Genomic DNA, 14,841 nt, shown 5'->3' with positions numbered 1-14,841 from the left:
AAAAATATATAACATTAGGCGCCTGACAACATGTAATATCTCGATTTGATTTTATATGTAAATTTCTTAATAGTTATTAAATACCTTAGTGAAGTAATTTTTATAGCTATTAATTAAATACCTTACATTTTTAACCCTAGTTCTATTTTAACTTAAAATATTATTGTAATTGCAAATAGGGTCGGGCGGGTCAGGTTTTCTCGAACCCCGCCCTACCCGAGAAACTATCTTGGGTTGGGTCAGGTTGGTTCTCTTAAAAAAAAGCCCAAGATTCCTAAATCCGACCCTACCCAAGATAGTTTCTTAGGTCGTGTCAGGTTGGGTTAGGTCGGGCTTTCCTACATTCTTGATACATGGACTATAATTTATTTTCCAATGGTTGAATTTATGGTGTGCATGATCTATTCCAATCCAACAGTTGAACTGATATATTTGGAACACATGTTGGTAAACGGTTTTTTCTCAAAAGACCCCAGATATGAGAAAGAAAATCAACACTCGTAGAGGCGATGTATATGCACGATGCTCACATTAAAATGATGTTTAATCTTTGGTATTAAATCTACTTGCGTTAAGAATCGCTATGACCTAGGAAATTGTTTTTATTATATTGATTGGCAATGGTTAACTCAGAAGATCATTCTGATTGAAGTGAAAGACGTAAAAAACTAGAATTGCAACTTGAGTCGGGCGGGTCGGGTTTGCCAGAACCCTGCCCCACCCTAGCGGTCTGTTTTTTTTTTTTTCTTTTTAAAACCAAGATTCTTAAACCCCGGCCCATGGTTTTTTCGGGTCAGCTTGATGTACCCGAACCATGTAAAATATTGAAGATTTTTACTCATCTTTGCTTATCTTACAATCAAGCCTAATGAGTGTTTATATAGAACACTCAAGAGGATAAACATAAAAACTAGTATCACAAGATTTATGGAAAGAGATTTGACAAGATATGATAAGATAATCTCAATACCTAATCTAGCCTGCCTACATAATCTTCCCCAATTAATCAAAATCAAATCTTGGAAGATGTGATTTTATTCTACCTAATCAAGCCATAGTTGCCTAATCTAACTTATTGGTGAGATCTCACATATTCTAACATGCCCCCTCAAACGTATATGGATTGAAAATCGATATACGTTTGATTACAATGAATATCCCAAAAAAAATGTAAAAATTTGTCAATTTTGTTGCACGTTGTCACGATTGATGTCTGCTTGATGTATGTTGCCAATATTGTTGAAGATGATGGCAGCCTGATGTTGAAGAATGTATCGCATTAAAAGGTGAGCCGCGAAGAGCTTCAATGAACTGGATTGGACTCAAGCCTAAATGGGCGAGTCATTAGGCCGATTATAATATCGAACCTTCTGAAAATGGGTCACAATGGACGAATGACGGAATTGGCAAGAAATGGCCTCTATGGGCAAAAGAAAGCCTCAATGGGCAGACTTCACAGGTCAGTTTGAGATACTGATCCTTATGAAAGAGAGAAATTGCTCTCTCAGGCACGAACCTCAAGGAGAGAGGCCCCTCAACTGAGTAGAGCTCATATTCCAGGCACGCACCACAAAGAGGTACCTCAACCGAAATAGGCGAAAGACAAAAATATAAAGAAAGAGAGGAAAGAAATAGAAGAGAAAGCAACAAATAGCGGCTAGGAATGGTGGCAACAATTATCGACGAAAAATTGGACATTGGAAAAAAGTGTGCAAATATCAAATATGTGTTTTGAAAGTGCAAATCCCTTTTCTTTTTTTTTTGGTGAAGGTGTTGACAGCAAAATAAGGAGACCGTGTAACTGGCACAAGATGATGAGATGGGCGCATTCAAGAAGATGAGGGGTTATTGAAGGCAACCAAGAAAGTCTTGAAAATTAGATGGGAAAATGATGCAAGGAGATTGAAACTAATGAAGCTGGTAAGAAATGCACTACTAGTGGTGTTAATTTGAGAAAGAGAATGTGGGAGCAATGGCGGCAGGGCGGACGGCTATATCAACCGTCCGCCGGAGAGAACAGCTATTTGTCCTGTGGTCACTCTAAGATCGGAGGCTTTGATACCATGTAAAATTATAAGAAGATTTCACTAATTTCTGAATAATTTACAATAGAACTCAAGGTGTGCTTATATTGAGCACATACATGATAAACATAGAAAGAGATGAAGCAGACTATGGAAAGAGATAATGATGGAATATTCTAATCTAATCTACTTACTAATTAAATCTAGCTGCCTATTCTAGTGGGTTGCCTCATTAACCAACTTGCCTAATCTCCCACAAGAAGATCTAACGGTGAGATCTACACCTAATGCAACAGTGGATCTCACATATTCTAACAAACCAAGTTGCAACCCTAGTCATAAAAGCAAATTTTTTGCACAGATAATTTTTGTTCTATTCGCATGCCATGTACATAGATATTATGATTACAAATGAATTTGCTAAGGAATACAATGACATTTTCATCTCCTTTAACATTGCCACCCACTTTTCTTTGTCTTGTCCTTAAAATAGATGCATTTCCGTTCCATGTAGTTCGTCTTATCCAAATTGTAATTATTTTCAGGAAAAGACAAACAAAAAAATCATATAATTGCTAGAAACCGGGGGTGGAAATATGAACCTTTCAAGGAAATGTCACTCCGACGTGCAGACTATCTAACATTTAGCGGCCTCAGTAGTCATGTCAAAAAGCAGCCCATAGTTTGTACCAAAAGGGGGCATCAACTAGGGGTGGCGGGGCGGGATGTTGCACTCTCCGTCCCCGTCCCTGCTTGGGGATTACAGGGAATCCCCCGTCCTCGCGCCCGCTGGGAAAGTATATTCTCCATCCCCGCCCCGCACACGATGGGGAAACAAGTTTAATAGATTTTTTTAATTAGAAAATTCTGCTAAAAATGCATTTAAGAAAGATATTAGGAAAAATTTAGGAATTTCAAATGAAATTTGTTCAACGGTAAGTGCGGTACTCAAATTAAAAGAGGCAAACTCAAATTTAATAGCAGGAAATTCAATTTTGTAAGGGAATTATGGGGCGGGAGCAATCCCCATTCCCGTCCAGTCCCCGCTTCAGGGAATTTTTTCAATCCCCGCCCCGTTAGAAACAGGGAGGGGGAATCCCTTTTTTCGTGGGTTTAATTGCTGGCCCTAGCCATCAACACATGGTTAGCATCTTGGTAAATTATTTTGCTATATAGATAGAGTTCATATTGCGTAAGCTAAAGTTACCTACACAATCAAGTGCAATCAAGTGAAACTTGCAACAAATAGGGGTGCATGTACCTTCCCGGGCCACCCCCCTCTAGTTTATTTATGACTACATTTTAACACTACAAGGAGGTGGCCCGGGGAAGAAAAGGGGGCGAATATATCCCTTACTTTTCGTCCTTATTATGGATGGGCCCTCTCGATGATTCTTACTTTCTAATTTCCAGGGGTGAGAAAATTTAAAAACCACAACCTACCATTTGAAAAGAAGATAAACTACAGGCTTAGAATTATCTAATGAAGGTGGATTTTCATTTATGGCTTATCCATTGCAATGGTTCAATCCTAACTTACCTAACAACCCCCGGGAAAAAAGTGCATTATCCAACATGCCATGTTTTCTAGAATCATTAGTAAATGAAAGGACCAAAACATAGGCAATGTCATAATAAGTCCCTGCTTCATGTACTTTTAACAATAAAAATGGCGATGCATAGCATTTGGGCAATTTTGAAGAGAGATTACACATACTTTTTTGGGTAGGTAAGCTCGGATTGAACTTCCAAACTCATGGTCTTCGTCTCATCTAGAACAAACATCCCATGTGTAAGACAACAACAACATAAGTCTATTTTCTCTTCATTAAAAAACAGAAAAATGACAAAATTATAAGTAAGGCCGAAGTCCTCACTTGACCAATCCCACAGATGAGGCTGAATATTAATAAGACAAGGCCAAACCTGTCATAAGACCATCCAAAGAGAAGTATCAATAGGTGCTGTTACAAGTATAATGATGTTGACTATGGCGTGGCTGAACCACTACTACCCTTGAAACTTAGTCAAAATTCAAGGATAGAGATAAACCCCATCACAACAAAAATATACTCAATAACAACTGAGATTGTGAAAGAATAGTCTATTACATGAATGGCCAAATGAGCTATTAACTCACATTGTAATTGATTTCCCTGTCATATGAAGAACAGGTGGGATACAAAGATTGAGGAAATCATTCAATCCAACCAAGAATTGAATTAGCTATCAAGACACTGAAAGCGGGATCGGCTTCACGGCACTCTGAATCCGGCGGAAAGCTGTCTTCACCCTCTCCTTTAAGCTCTCATTATCACACTCCACATCCCCATTCTTTCCATCTACACGTGCCACATTCCCATCAACAGTCACAACTAGCTTCCCTTCCTCTCCTACCTTGACATCTCCAAACAGTGAAACCAATAACGCAAAGATTACTTTCTCCGCAGTTTTCCCCATCCCTTCCTCCGTTTTGATCTCCGTCACTGTTACCTTTGGAACTTCTCTACTGATATTCAAAATAAGAGCAACAATCGAGTCTGAAACCATATCGCTTATCGGGTCTGATGCCCATTGGATGGACACATATTTCTCTGTTTCCTGCTTCACGGTTACCCTCTCATGCACTTGCACTGTCGGAACCTCCGACGCATCATCTATGGACTCAACACTCTCATATATTTGCTTTAGCCTGTGCTTTATCACACCAAAGGCACCAGAATAAGGGACAGAAATCCTCTGAGTGATGTTTACAGTCGAAAGCTGTGAGAAGACATGGAGGTCATCGGGGGCCATAATCTGATAAGTGAACCCTTTCTTCACAAGTAAGCCACTAACAGTTTCACCAACTTCTGGGGTTTTCTCAGCCAAGCGACCAATCGTTTTGGCCATTTTCTCTGAATTGAAGTACATCTCAACAGACTGGCAGTTCTTAGGGGAAATGATTTTCACATTCCGGTCCGCAAATTGCGTGACAAGCTTCTGTTTGAGTCTTGCCATCTCGTTGGCTTCTCCATGGACAAGGATTATGTTAGGGGGCATGAGTTCTTTAAGAAAAGTACTAGTCTGGGCATAATCAGCGTGGGCTGAGAAGGAAATATAATGGACCTGCATGTTGAGAGGGGCGGTTAGGCCGTTCATCAGGGTGACTTCTTTTGGTTCATTAATGATGGTTTTGGCTAATGTCCCTTCCACAACATACCCAGGAATCACGCATGCATTCTTCTTATCTGAACACCACTTATCAAACAGCTGCCTTGATAACCCACTCTGCAGGCCACTCGGACTTGCCATCACCACTGAAGGGCCTACATCGTCAAAATTCTCTATGCTCTTCAATGGCGAGATGTGTTTGAAGTCAAACGGATTTGAATTCGCAAACTGGTTTCTAATTCTCTCATTCATGGCATTTATGTAGGTCTGGTAGACAGCCATGCACCTCTTGGCAAGAGGTGAGGCATAGTAGATGGGGATATTGTGGAGTTCGGGGTGGTTCGACCAGTACTCGTCGAGAATGAGAAGGAGCTCTTGGGCTCGACCAAGGGCAAATGCTGGGATGAGGACACGACCACCCTGAGAGATGGTTGAGTGGATCACGTCGGTGAAGCGTTTCTCTCTCACAAGCCTGGGTTGGTGGAGCTGGACACCATATGTGGATTCAATTATGCAGATGTCAGGAGAGAACTGTGGAATCTCAGCAGCTCGGAGATGGCGATCTTCTTCGCGTGAATAATCTCCAGTGTAGAGTACACGGACTCCAGCAATATCAACCATGAACATGGCGGCACCAAGGACATGACCAGCAGTGTAGCACCAAAAGCGGATGCCATTTACTTCTACAGTCTGGTGGAAGTCAATAACCTACAGAAGGGAGAGAGTTCAAGCTTGAGCTTGATTAGTTGATGAAGAGAGGACACATGGGAATTGCAAAAATGACATTGCGATTGTGAGGTTATTTTCAAATTCAGGTTGTAAAGGCCAGTATTTGAAGCAATCTCAAGCTTTTGAGACACATAAATAGAAGAAAAATACCCAGCTTGGCATTCAAATAACCAAGGCATGCCCAAAAAAAAAAAACATTTCATCCATGCTACTGAAAATATAATAATAACGGCAATAGCAGCACCACATGACCAATGGGCCGGCCACAAAAGAATAGTTCGTAATAACATGGCACCATCTGTGTTCATTGTGCTAATAAAACAAAAACAAAACAAAAAATCCTTCCTCAGGAATTGAAAGGTCAATCCAATTTCAGGAATCAGGAATTCAGGATACCTTTGAATGGCCATATGTATTTTTATTTGAAGTCAATAATAAGATTCATTCAAGGAAATAAAACACATCATGCCCACAAAAAAAAATTATGAACAGGGCAGAGATTGCCCTTCAATAAAAGCCAATGATTAATAAATCATTTCCATTAAAAAAAAAAGAAAAGAAAAGAAAGAAAAAAGTGATCAACTAACGCCAGCATTGGCCAGCAAGAAAGCAATCCTTTTGAATGACCATATGTTGGACGTTCACATCAATTGTATGGTTCAAACTTCAAACTTCAAACCAATACATCTGGAATTTTATGCAGTAAGTTATAAACCAAGTCCCAAACATAAAAAGACTAGAATCTCTACATCCTGACCAGTTGAAAGAGCAGTTCAAACTTTAAACACCCCATAAAATGTGAAGAGAACTTAGAAGAGGACGTGAAAGTCGGACACACCCTACTGAGTACAATGCTTTGTTGGATTTTGGACATCTATCCTTGTTACTATCAATATGATTGTCGTGCTGATAAGACGGTAAATTGTTGCATTATGTGCAAGCATGAGGAGGTGTCACCCACATCCCCTTCAGTGTCCGATTGTGGAAAGAATTTGGGACATGGCTCTTTACTGGTTCAGCATCAATTAAGTTTTCCCTCGCTCGCTTAGGGTACTATTTCAAACTTGATGGAGGCCAATCAAAACTGAAAGAGTTTCTTTCATGTGCTATGCAGCGACATGCATGATTCTGCGGGCGGTTTGGAAAGAGAGAAATCAGATAGTGTTTGAGGACGAGAAGCTTCGCTTCTTTGGGCTATCAAGTTCACCCTTGCGAGTTGGGCCAGCATAAATGAGGTCTTGAAAGCATTTCAGTGGCTGATTTATTTAGAAAATGGAAAGCGATTTTAGAAGACAGAAAAAGAAAAAAGACGAGATCAGCACTGTGGAAACCCCTTCATCGAGGGTGATCAAGCTTAATTTTGACAGCTGCTCTTTGGGGTCATCCTGGGCCATCCGATATAGGAGGGGCGTGTAGACACGGGATGGCAATATTTTGTGAGTTGTAGGGAGTATTGGTCTTGCAGATTCCAATGAGGCGGAACCAAGGACTCTCCTAACTGGTCTACAGATATTTCTTTACTTGGTTTAATCGCCAGATGATTGCGGAAGGAGACTCACAAGTGCGATCAACTGGGGAAGCTGGAAAAAGTAAGGGTCCATGGACACTGGGTACAGTGATTAACGAAATTGTAGACTCATCCAGGGAGAGGAATGGTTTCTTTTTGTCATTCTTACAGAGGCTAATTGTCTTGCTGATTCTATGGCCAAAGTTGGGGTCAGCAAATCAAGTCCAACTAGGGCCATCTCTGCCCTTGTTGTTAATTTTTCCTTTCTATTCTATGAAATAAAATTTCTGCCTTTTTCAATAAAAAAAAAGCCGGTTTACCATGTCATATTCTTACAGGAGAGAGGAAACAAGAAGAGAGAAAAAATGAAAGAAGAGAGAAGAGAAGAGAACCGAGAAGAGGCAAAGAGATGGCTAGGGGATTGGCAATGTCGCCATTGCCGCTATCATAGTTTCAGTTGGCAGACAAAGTGCAGGATTTGTAATCGAAGTATAGTGAACACGATTGTGGGGGAGAAGGGGAATGGTCCCAACAGGAAATCCAATAACGGAAATTGGCACTTCTCTCCTTGTCGGCACCTCAACTTCAGTTGGCGAGGAAAATGTCATTGGTGCAACCGGAGTAATTCCCCATCTATGTGGGTTCCTCATTCCCCTTCCCGACCTCCACCTTGCGTGGCTTCAACCTATGTTGAGGGCGATTCATGGCCTGATTCTGGTTCTATCTCTCACAGACTTGATGGGTCTTCGATCCTATGTATTTTGGGTAAGGAAGTGGATGTTCGTATGGATACCCTCAAAGCTTGTTTGATTGGGAAAAGGAAGAGCCGTTTTGGATCATTAGGGGGCATTTGGTCTTGGGCTTGAAAGACTTGGAATTTTCCATTGTTGCAATGTCCTTGCATATTGTCGGAAGATGAGCTCCTTAATGTTTGATTCAGAAGAGCAGGCCTTGAAAGTTCTTTCTAGTAGCCTTGAGGCTTTACAACCTTATATGTGCTCTATTGTTCCCTGGACCAAGGGATTCATCCAAGGTGAGGAATTGCTGTGGGTTAATTTTTACGGGATCCCCTTACATGCTTGGGCCATATCGACAGTGGAAGCTTTAGGAAGTTTGTTTGGAATGGTTCTTGAAAATAAAATGGAAGGAAATCACCAACATTGCATGAGTCTCGTTTAGGCAAAAATTCTGGTCACTTGAAGGATTTTCTCAAGATCCTTTGCTAAAATTAAAATCTCGAATCAAGTCTACAGGATTGGGGTTGAAATTTCCGAAAATACTTGAAAGATCCCACATCAGAAAGGGAAGAAAAGTTACTGGGCTATATATGTCGATTTCTCCTCTTCCTATGTAGACGCATTTTCTGTAGGAAAAACAAAACCGGGGAGGGCTGCGGCCTAGAACCGGACAATATCTACACGGTTGCACCGGGACGTTACAAATATGGTATCAAAGCGGGACCTCCCATCCAGTACGGTTTGCCAGCGAGGACGCTGGTCCCTAAGAGGGGTGGATTGAAAGATCCCACATCGGAGAGGGAGGAAAAGTTACTGGGCTATATATGCGGATTTCTCCTCTTCCTATGTAGACGCGTTTTTTGCGGGAAAAACAAAACTGGGAGGGCTGCAGCCTAGAACCGGACAATATCTACACAGTTGCGTCGGAGAGTTACAATACTACTCACGCCACTAATTATGGGCTGTCTATCTCTAAGGATCGGGGTCTGGTTCCGGCTTCGGACTTGGTCGCTAGCCCGAGTCGGGGCCCCGGTTTTTCCTCGCCTCCCCTTCCGAATTCAAATTTCAAATTAATCCTTGGCTCTCTGGCCAAGGATGGGCTTGAGAGTAGATCCGCTTTTGGACCGTTGGACCCTGGCGGTGGCTCATAGCCTTCAAGCCGGTTGGTGGAACTGGAGGTGCCTGTCCCTATAGCCCCTAAGCGGAACGTTTCATGGCGCGTTGACGTAAGCCAATTTGATTCAATCTATAAGGGTAGGGTGGGCCCCGTCACGCTATCTAGTGCTTAGGGTCGTTTTCTAGAAGCCTCCCATTAAGGTTGAGGTAGCCCCTTGAGGTGGGCCTCATTAACTATAGTGTTTTTCCTTTTATCGAGAAGAGTAAATCGGAAAGGTCTTTAGGTTTATAGGTTTTTTAGTCTTGCTCCAAGATCAGTGAGTTCTGTGAAAAGCCCCTTTGTATTTTTTCTACATCCTGGGTGTCACTGGTCTGCATCTTCATGGTACCTTCTCAGGCATGGATCCTAGCGCTTCTTCGGCATGTTCGGACGGAAAAAGGAGGCAGTTACACATGGAGATCCTGATCAATATCCTTACGAGGATAAAATTGATGTGTTACGATGAGATGAAGGCTTTTACCATGGACCCAATGGCCAAAGAAGTAGCTGAAGATCTTCTGCGCAAACAATGGAAAATCTTTAAGCTTGATGCTCAGAATTGTCCCTTCACCTTCTTCAACGTCACTGGGTCAGAAGAGGTGAGAGATACCCACTAACCGTTATTTAAACACCCTTTCTTTAAATTTCTTCTGGAGGAAGAAAGGGTTGCCAGGAGGTTAAATTGGGAAGCCAACAAGGTGGTAGGTATTCACCAAGTGGAGGAAAGGATTGCTGAGAGAAGAAGCCCTAGTCGTCTGGAGCGGGTTCCGAAGGAGCTGCTCCTCGAAATGCTGGATTTCCTAATCCAGCATATTTTGGATGAATTGGTGAAATGTACGGCATAGAGTATACTGGTCTTGGTGGGGTTTTTTGAAATATTCGTAAGGCTTTTTGTGTACAGTGGGATATGGCTAGAATCTTATTTTGGGGATCTGATTTTGCTAGCGAGACTTTTTCGTTCTCTTTACATACAGGTTTTTGGGGGTTTATGATATTTAAGTGTTTCACTTTGATTTCGAGGCACGGTGACGGAAAAAAGGGGGAGAATGTTTCAGTAGTTGAATTTGTTATTTTAGGTTTTACCCTTCTCTGGTTCCAGGTATGCCCGAGCCAGTGTTATTGATATATTGTAATGCAGAGTGGGACTTCTGGTCCCCATTGCTTTTCTAATATCAATGAAATATGTCAACTTTCAAAAAAAAATATATAAAAAAAAAGCCACCTTCAATGAACTAAAAGGAACAATATTGGCAAAACTAACTCATAAAGTTTAACATTAGAAAATGAAGGTCATGCTATCAAAAATTGGCAAAACTGGCTCATGAAGTTTAAAATTAGACAATAAAGGGTCATGCTATCAAAAAACAAAGCAGTACATAAAATGGATGGAAACTAGAACAGACATTAATGTCAATAACTAACCTCTATTTTGTCCATGGACCGAAGAATATCTTGTTCATCGTACAGCATATCTTCGACTGAAACTTTGCTCACTTTAACATAATCAGACAAAAGCAGCTTGTAGATGGCCTTTGTTGCATGGGTCATAAACACCCGGCCCTTGAAAGTTGTCTGAAAGGCATATCAGAACATCTTAGTACATCCGCATGAAAAGAATACACATATTCATGTATAGCGTTACACACCTTCTCCAAGAAATATGGAAGTGACGCAGCATGATCCAGATGAAAGCTGCACATTAACAGCATCTTCTTAAAATGAATTCATTATTTATGCAGTAAGATTCAAAGTTAAAAACTGGATTAACATGTAAAAGGTATTGATAGCAGCTTTAAATTCAAAAATCCCACGATACAACTAATCTCTTTTTCTTTCTTTTTTCCTATGATAAATCAATTTATTTATTGCTAAAGAGATAAACTACAAGGTGGACTCATTGAACCAAAAAAATGGGAGAAGAATCCCTGAAACAATAATGGAGAGGTTCACCCCCCCCCCCCCCCCCCCCCCAATAGAAAAGGACTCAGACACCAGTTGCCTATGATCCTTATCATCATTATGTCAAACACTAATTTCATGATACCTGCCCTATACACAATTAAAAAGTAGTCATGACTCCTGACCAATGACTTCAAAACAACTCAATGAGCATCTTTCAGTCCAGATCAATACCTACTTTCAGTCCAAATCAATACCAACTTGTATACCTTAGCTCTTCCTACAGTTTTTAGTTCAATAAAAAAAAGCAAGTAAATGTCTCATCTGCCGCGTCTAGAATCTTAATACAAACTAATTTCTTAACAACAAACATTAGCTCTAAAACCATGTAAGTAATCTCAATGCAAAATGTACAGAGAAAGATACATACTGAGTAACAAGAAGCACATCAATGGATTCCGGGTCGTCAATCTCATCGAAATATGGCAGTGCAGCCATTCCTGAGTATGCAGGATGTATTCCGCAGTCAAACTACAAACCCAGAAACAAAAATGTATCAAACTCAAAACAAAATTTAAAAAAAAATCGCCTAAATTACTGAGCTACACCATATAAAATCAAAATTCAGGACAAGATTAGCCAAAATAAATAAACAAAAAAAGAAAAGAAAGAATAAATAGATGAAGCATACCAGTACTGTTTTTCCTTTGTAGGACATGTAAACACAAGACCTCCCCACTTCATTGCCTGCACCTAATGGAGTGATAATAAGCTGATCCCCTTCTCTTGTTACCGTCGAATCCCGTCTTTTCAAAGAAGGTGGTTGGCTAATTGAAGTCATTTTCTCATCAACGTTTTTCGTGACAAAGGCGAAGAATGTAGCTTCTGGGAAGAGTTCTGAAAAGCTCAAAATATCAGTTTATTGGGTTTATGTTTTCATCTGTCAAAGACAAATTCATTTAAATTTCAAAGCTCAATATCTGATATTAGCTGCAGAAATTGAAAATAGACTTCTTTTACAAATGGGTTTGATTAGAGACTCAATAATCGAGAATCCAAAGAATAGGGGCGTTCGAAACCCAAGTAAATAATCCAAATACTCTCTCTGTCTTTCTCTCCATGCTACCATATCATTAGCTGAAATTTTCTGGCGAGTAGAACAAAAACATTTCTTTATAAAACGGTCAATCAAAACCCTAGATTTCTGCAATGGGTTAGATGAGGAAGATAAACAAGTAAAGAAGTATGTAAAAACTTACAGAGAAAATAAACGGTGAGAATGCTTCGATTTCTACGCTTAGTCCTTCATCTGCCTCTTGAGGAAAAACCCTTTTAGGTTAACGCCTCGTCTGCGTATTTCACTCTAAAGACGCCTTTGAATAGGCCACTGATATTTGCACTACCATGTTTTATAATAGAACTAACTCATATTGTCTTTTCTTTTTCTACTAGGCTTTTGAGAACTTTTAATTGGGAATCTTGATAACCCTTGACAGTTGATTAGATAGTAAAAGGCAAGATAGTTTAGTGCAATTATCAAAACATGGAAGTGCAAATATCAGTGGCCTTTCCTAACAGCTGAAATTACTAAATTCTCCCTGGCCTTGAAGGAATTGACTTTAACCATAACCAGTAATGTGAAGAACTTTAGGAGTTGGGAAAACATCCGTTTAATTTCCAATGTTTTTAAAGCATATTGAGATTTTTTTTACCAATATAGCTTTGTAAAAAAGTAAAAGGACTTGAAGAAATTAAAAGCTTGACTCTCCTCTACTTTTGTTTTCTCTTTCCCTTTTATTCTCTTTCTTTTTTTCTCATTTTCCTTTTAATTGGTTTTTGTCCATGAAAATCATTAAGAGTGAGAGAAAAAAATAAGCATTGTTAACTTATCTAAATTAGTGTTTTCTCGTGATTAGTCTATAATTGATACACCTAAGATTTGGGAAATATTAGACTTTGTAAAGTGGGTTTTTAGCTACTAAAGATAACTCTCATTAAGAATCCTAGATTAGAAAGAGTTTTAGTGTAATTGGGAAACCAAATCATTCCCTCAAGCATATATACATGTTTTGCTTAATGGGAGCAACCATTCTATATTCCACCAGAAACTTGGGTTTTTGGGTTTTCTCTGTCTAGTCCAGGATCTACCAAAGAACGGCCCGTGATTCTATTGATCTAAGCATAAAGTTTGGATAGATCTGAAGACTAAGTCAGAACCGAGTCTGTCGCGTTCGTTGTGGAGCGTCTTCAACCGTCGGATCTAACGCATCGTCAATCACTTCTATCTGATCACCATGATTGGAGATAATGATCTTTCCGCTTAAGGTTAATTAAATATCTAACATGGTGATCATATTTTCCAAAAGGTAGTGATATTTACTTGGGACAGCCACGTCTGGTGTACCTGTGACCCATGTGGGAACGATTCAACAGGCTTGATTGCCACGTACACTTACACTGTAGTTGGCTGTCCCATGTAAAGAAAAGGGGTGAATATATTATTTCCCTTTTCAAAATTTAGTCTAATTTAATTAAGGGTTGATATGATGGACACCCATAGTTTTCTTTCGAAAGATATGAGCAGTTTGAAGTCAACTTAATTATCATCTCCCATGTAAAGGAAGACTCGACATATCAAAGGCTTATAATTATTAGATGAATCATGGGTTATTATTTTGGAGTTTAGAATTTGATGACATGCATACTTGCATAGTATTCTAGAATTTTGAATGTATATAACAAGCTTTTGTATCACATTTTATATAGCATTTTTTATCTTTTTACTATTTATTTTTTGAGCCATATTTTTCGGGTTTCATTAAGAGGCAGATGTCCCAAACACTCCCAGCTTCCTGCCCTTTGGAAGCCCAACCAAATACCTATGTAATTTTATTTCATATTCAATGAGGTATGATAGGAATGTGGACAATAAAAATTATTTTTTGTGTGAAGCCCGTTGAGCAAGGTGGTAACCCAAGTACTTTCACTAGACAATTTAAATGTAGGGGTAAATACTAATAAAAACCTCATATTTTCTGGCCCTTGTTTTGGACAAACGCTGCCTCTTATTTCAATTTCCTTTGTCGGTTGAAGACTTACAAGAGCCAATGGAAGAGTTCAAATTGAAAGGGACAGTTTATGCCAAAAACAAGAGGGTCATTTTCCATTAATTAAATTATGTTAGCAACTTGTAGGTACCTGCAAGAGAAACTGCATACGTGAATTGATCAGAGATGAAGGTACTAATTTGGTTGTGGCATTTTCCCACTACTGTGGGATTGGATCGAGTATGCAGGCAGAATGCAGCGCCCTTCTAGATGGCCTCAGATTTTGTAAAAAAACTATATTTGTATCGTATCTCGATTGAATCCTGTTAAAAGTATAAAAGATAAATAACACCTTTCTCCAACAGCTTAAGCTTTTGGAGAAGTTGGTAAGTTAACATGGTATCAGAGCCAAAGGTTTCGAGTTCAAACCTCCCGGATAGTCCATGTGTGATGGTCGGCCCAAAGTGGGACCAAGGAAGCATGATTCTTCCTTGGGAGCCTTCGATTCCCGCTTCGATTCCCGTTTCGATTCCCGCATTCGATTCCCGCTCTGGCAACCTTGAGTAGTATTCTTCCCTGGGAGCCTTCG

The 14,841-nt window shown here is 39.9% G+C and overlaps 1 protein-coding gene across 2 annotated transcripts; it reads right to left on the bottom strand.

The window, feature by feature from the left end:
* Positions 1-3,679: 3,679 nt before the first annotated feature.
* Positions 3,680-12,621, bottom strand: LOC143879800 (cleavage and polyadenylation specificity factor subunit 3-I-like). Of its 2 annotated transcripts, XR_013251393.1 has the most exons (7): positions 12,465-12,621; positions 11,897-12,102; positions 11,636-11,736; positions 10,953-10,998; positions 10,729-10,878; positions 4,165-5,885; positions 3,680-3,950 (listed from the first exon to the last, which is right to left on the bottom strand). XR_013251393.1 is itself a non-coding variant. In XM_077382390.1 (6 exons), the coding sequence occupies exons 2-6, from the start codon at positions 12,044-12,046 to the stop codon at positions 4,254-4,256; spliced, it is 2,079 nt and encodes a 692-aa protein (XP_077238505.1). In that variant the 5' UTR covers positions 12,047-12,102; positions 12,465-12,621; the 3' UTR covers positions 3,680-4,253. The 2 variants fall into 2 exon arrangements, 1 of the variants encoding a protein (XP_077238505.1); XM_077382390.1 differs by having other exon boundaries at positions 3,680-5,885.
* Positions 12,622-14,841: the final 2,220 nt, after the last annotated feature.

This window comes from Tasmannia lanceolata, unplaced genomic scaffold (assembly GCF_043159265.1).
Source record: "Tasmannia lanceolata isolate RefF3 unplaced genomic scaffold, GAP_Taslan_0.1 ptg000002l, whole genome shotgun sequence".
Taxonomy (NCBI): domain Eukaryota; kingdom Viridiplantae; phylum Streptophyta; class Magnoliopsida; order Canellales; family Winteraceae; genus Tasmannia; species Tasmannia lanceolata.
This window is presented reverse-complemented; position numbering and strand designations above follow the sequence as displayed.